The sequence below is a fragment of the Sardina pilchardus genome, chromosome 2, assembly GCF_963854185.1.
Source record: "Sardina pilchardus chromosome 2, fSarPil1.1, whole genome shotgun sequence".
Taxonomy (NCBI): Eukaryota; Metazoa; Chordata; class Actinopteri; order Clupeiformes; family Clupeidae; genus Sardina; species Sardina pilchardus.
The window spans coordinates 3,905,538-3,910,537 of NC_084995.1; the positions used below are offsets into that span (position 1 = coordinate 3,905,538).

General features: G+C 51.0%; 1 protein-coding gene across 1 annotated transcript in view; it reads left to right on the forward strand.

The window, feature by feature from the left end:
- Window positions 1-5,000, forward strand: part of ndst3 (N-deacetylase/N-sulfotransferase (heparan glucosaminyl) 3) — a 46,336-nt gene that overhangs the window by 1,084 nt on the left and 40,252 nt on the right. Inside the window, exon 2 of the mRNA XM_062553381.1 lies at window positions 1,203-2,533. Within this exon, the coding sequence (XP_062409365.1) occupies window positions 1,550-2,533 (984 nt within the window). The 5' untranslated portion in view covers window positions 1,203-1,549. The remainder of the gene's footprint in view (window positions 1-1,202; window positions 2,534-5,000) is intronic.

A 5,000-nucleotide genomic window follows, 5' to 3' on the forward strand; every position in this document is an offset into this window, starting at 1 on the left:
GTGTTAGATCATTCATCTCCTATTCCAGCGCCCGAGGAAAACAATATCACTTATTTATTTGAATTATTCTCCTTGTTTAACCCTATTCACTTAATGATGTATTGTGTGTTAGTGTGTATTGATCATCTCCATTATTGTGGCGGGCACATTTATTGATTTTAAACTTATTTTTGAGCGTGATCACATGGAGTCCTGCATTCTTGCAATATGAATGGTACCATGTCAGATTAAGGGGTCTATTCAACAAATGTGATGAACTTAATAGTCAATCCTTTGGTTTCATTTTAAGAGCAGCACCTCTTTGTAAACAGTACTCTAATTACCAAAGAAATAGTGCTACTCCTTTTGTTGAGACACGCCTCATTACCAAGGAGGATGCTGCAAGATAAGTGAGTGCCACTTGAGCTGTAGGTCTCAGAGGAACCTGTTATTGTTTTGTGGCGTCTCATCTCAAGCATTAGATCAGATAGTGTGCTTTCAAGTGGAGTTTGGTCATCCAGGTGTCCCCTTTGGGTTGTGCTGTCACTAGCCCCTCCCTCCCTGCCTGCCTCTGCCAATGGCGGATCCCCCCTGGGCTCTCACAGACACAGCTGGCACAGTGTTGATTGAAAAACACCCGGAAGGCTAGCGGATCTGTTTGTCCCTCCGCAGTGCACGCACGCACACACACACACACACACACACACACACACACACACACACACACACACACACACACACACACACACACACACACACACACACACACACACACACACACACACACACACACATCCTCACACATGCTCACACATGGCATGTATAGGCACATGATCCTTATAAACACAATCAGATTCAAACACACTTATGACTTCCTTACATAAAGAAGAATGCACAATTACACACACACACACACACACACACACTCATACTGCGTATGCTTTTTTTCACCATTTAATATTTGCCACATTCACATCTTGTCTGCTTAAATACAAGGAAACATGATATTTCAGAAAAGGTTTTTGTGCAAAAAGCCCCCTCTAACCATGCTGTACAGTATGTCTCGGTGTAGCATGTGAAAGATCAGCTTTTGCTTGATGATCAGAATACAACATGAATTTGCTCTTGCTGTGATCTTATGTTTATATTTCTTATATGTATTAAGGCTGTTTATTGTCTGTGTGTGTGTGTGTGTGTGTGTGTGTGTGTGTGTGTTTACCCAGATAACCTAAAGGAGACGTAAGACTTGCGGGAGGAGGGTCAGCTCTGCTTGTTCATCAGAGTGGTTCACTAGTGGCTGCTCACGGGAGAAGGTGCTTGTGCTCTGTGACTGCTAAGGTGTACCACTCCACACACTCTGACATGGTCACATGACTAGGCTCTACATTAGCAAGCCAATCGCCTGCCTCGGGCTGGGCCTGTAACCAATCAGAACCTTGAATCAGATTATTCAGTCAATTAGACACCTGCTCTTCGTAGCACACACACACACACACACACACACACACACACACACACACACACACACGCACACACACAAACTCAAATGCACACATGCTCCTAACCCGCCATGAATCTGACCGTGAAGTTGAGGCGAAACCTGCGTCGGCTGGTCATCCTGCTGGCCTCCTTCTGTGTGGTCAGTGTGTTGGTGTCGGCCTACTACCTCTACACTGGGTCCACTCAGGAGCTCGAGCTCACAGACCGGGCCTCAGGACCCGACTGCTCGGACCCACATGCTCTCCCCTACCGACAGGCAGAGCCACGGACACCTAAGCCCATCGACACCAGCCGTAAGGACCCCGTGGTGCTGGTGTTTGTCGAGAGCCAGTACTCCCAGCTGGGCCAGGACATCATTGCCATTCTGGAGTCCAACCAGTTCCAGTACCGCTCCGAGATCGCCCCGGGCAAAGGGGACATCCCCCCGCTCACACACAAGGGGCGCGGACGCTACGCCCTCATCATCTACGAGAACCTGCTCAAGTACGCCAACATGGACACGTGGAACCGAGACCTGCTGGACAAGTACTGCGCTGAGTACAGCGTGGGCGTCATTGGGTTCCACCGCGCCAGTGAGAACTCTCCGGCGGTTCTGCGGCTGCGGGGGTTCCCCGTGGTCATGCACACCAACGTGGGGCTGCGCGACTGCTGCGTTAACCCGCGCTCGCCCCTGCTCTACGTCACCAAGGCCGAGCTGGACCGCGGCCCGCTGCCCGGCGACGACTGGACCGTCTTCCTCTCCAACCACTCCACCTACGAGCCCGTGCTGCTGGCCAGGCGGCGGCCAGCGGAGGGTGGGGGTCCCCAGGAGCCGGCGGGCTCGGCCCCGCTGCAGGCCACGGTGGTGCAGGACCTGGGGCTGCTGGACGGTGTCCAGCGCGTGCTGTTCGGCCACGGCCTGGGCTACTGGCTCCACCGGCTCATCCTGGTGGACGCCATCTCCTACCTGTCTGGCCGTAAGCTGTCCCGCTCCCTGGAGCGCTACCTCCTGGTGGACATCGACGACATCTTTGTGGGGAAGAAGGGCACCAGAATGAATGTCAATGATGTGAAGGTGAGTCTGCTTCTGTGCTCTGACTTGAGCTCTCAAATGTTTTACTCATACTTGCTGAGAAGAATATACTACTTTTTCAGTCTTTCCCAATCTTTCTCTCTGATTAAAATATATTTTGTTTGTTTTGAAATAGCAAAAAAAATGGCCCATGGTCTGAAAAGTGTCAATCTTATTTCTCGTCTGACAGCAGTGGGCTTACTGGAGCATTTCATTTGTCAGTCATCACTTCTCCTGTATACTCATTTGGGCCACACAACACAAGGCTGAGTCCTGGGTGGCCACAGGGTGGGCACAGGGGCACACCGCTAACGTGCTAACGTGCTAACGTGCTAACGTGCCCGCACTGCTGCCTGAATCTCAGCAGCACTTAGAGGATCTGTATGTTGTGAGGTGAACCACGTTATAATGGGATGTGAGCCGCATGATTATTTCATGTGCAGTGATGAAACGCTGACCACATTTCAGGCTTACTGTGTGTGTGTGTGTGTGTGTGTGTGTGTGTGTGTGTGTGTGTGTGTGTGTGTGTGTGTGTGTGTGTGTGTGTGTGTGTGTGTGTGTGTGAGAGAGAGAGAGGTTGTGTGGGTTTTCTCTCCAGTCTCTCCCCAGTGTTTCAGCAGTGTGTGAGCCTGACCCAGAGTCCTCTGTGTGTGTGTGTGTGTGTGTGTGTGTGTGTGTGTGTGTGTGTGTGTGTGTGTGTGTGTGTGTGTGTGTGTGTGTGTGTCAGAGAGTGTGTGGGGTGTGTGTTCCAGGGCAAAGTTCATCTTTGATGTTGGCACTCAATTGGTTAAGTGTGTGTGTTTGAGTTGAAGTATCCATCAGTTCAAGCAGTGTGCGTGTGTGTGTGTGTGTTTGGTTAGGGGCTGAGTGTCTGCCTGTACTGAAGATTCAGGTCAAATAGTGTGTTTTTAATTTGGATCAAGGGTGCTTATGTGAGTGTGTTTTTGAACGAGTGTGTGTGTGTGTGTGTGTGTGTGTGTGTGTCTGTGTTGAGGGGGGTGTCTATTTGTGTGTGTGTGTGTGTGCGTGTGTGTGTGTGTGTGTGTGTGTGTGTGTGTGTGTGTGTGTGTGCATGCTTGTGTTTCCCTGTGTTGGTATTGACTCAGTCAATGGTTAAGAGGCTGTTTAGTGCGGAACAAAAGCAGCTGAATGGCGTTCATTCACTCTTTCATGCACTCTTTCACGCAGCGGTTCCCACGTTCTCCCTCCCTCCCTCCCTCCCTCCCTCCCTCCCTGGGCCTGCGCTGGGCTGGCTGGTCTGGCTGGCTGGTCAGGGTGGCAGTGCTGGGCCAGTGGTTGGGCCTGTGGGCCTCCCTCTCCTCCTTTGTCTGCTGACTTCATGACTTACTGAGGCGCTTTCAGATCAAAATGCACACAGGCTGACAAGCACATAAAACCTTCATGTTGGGTGGAACATCCCCTCTGCCTTTAAGTCTCTCTCTCTCTCTCTCTCTCTCTCTCTCTCTCTCTCTCTCTCTTCCTCCCCCACTCCTGCCCTAGTGTGTGCATGCCGCTTGTTCTCCTGACTCCATGTCTTTGTCCTCCTCCTCTCCAGTCCCTCTCTGCTCCATGTTTTCTTTCATATGTCAGAATTTCTCTCTTGTGCCTGAGTTCCCATCTCTCCACCATGAACACTCCTCTCTCTTGCTCTCCCCCTGTCTCTCTTTCTCTCTCTCTCCCTCCCTCTCTCTCCCTTTCTATTTCCCTCTTTCTCTCTCCCTTCCTCTCTCCGTCTTTCTCTCCCCTCCTCTCTCTCTCTCTCTCCCTCTCTCTCCCTTTCCATCTCCCTCTGTCTCTCTCTCTCTCTCTCTCTCCCTTCCTCCCTCTCTCTCTCTCTCTCTCTCTCTCTCTCTCTCTCTCTCTCTATTGGGGTTTAGGTCGTAGCAGGAGGCATGGAGGAGATTAGCATCTAAATGTTTTTGTCGTTCCACAGCGTTAGCCTCTCAGCACTGGGCCTTTCACATGCTTCTGTTCACACAGACACTCTTCTAACATTCACTGAACACACACACACACACACACACACACACACACACACACACACACACACACACACACACATACATACAGAGAGAAAGAGAGCGAGAATTTGTGAAAAGTTGAAACATTAGCCTACCAGATTTACGGGCATGTTAAATCTAATAAAGCTCCAGAAGTGGTGCAGCCTGGAGCTCTGCCTACTAGTCCACTGATGAAGACGTCCCGCCATTGCATGTGGAAGTCAGAAGTCAGATGTGCATGTGCATGTGCGTGTGCTGTAGTCTGGAGCCTCAAGGTGCCCGGGCCAGCTGTCTCTGGATGGCCACTAACGGCACCTGTGCTGCTCTGGGTGGAGCCCAGCAGGCCTGTCATCTAGACCTCCTACAAGACACACTTCAGCACTGAAGCAGCTTCCAGGTAGTTGGCCAGGAGTCAGCAGTGTGTGTGTGTGTGTGTGTGTGTGTGTGTGTGTGGTGAAGAAGACAGCCCA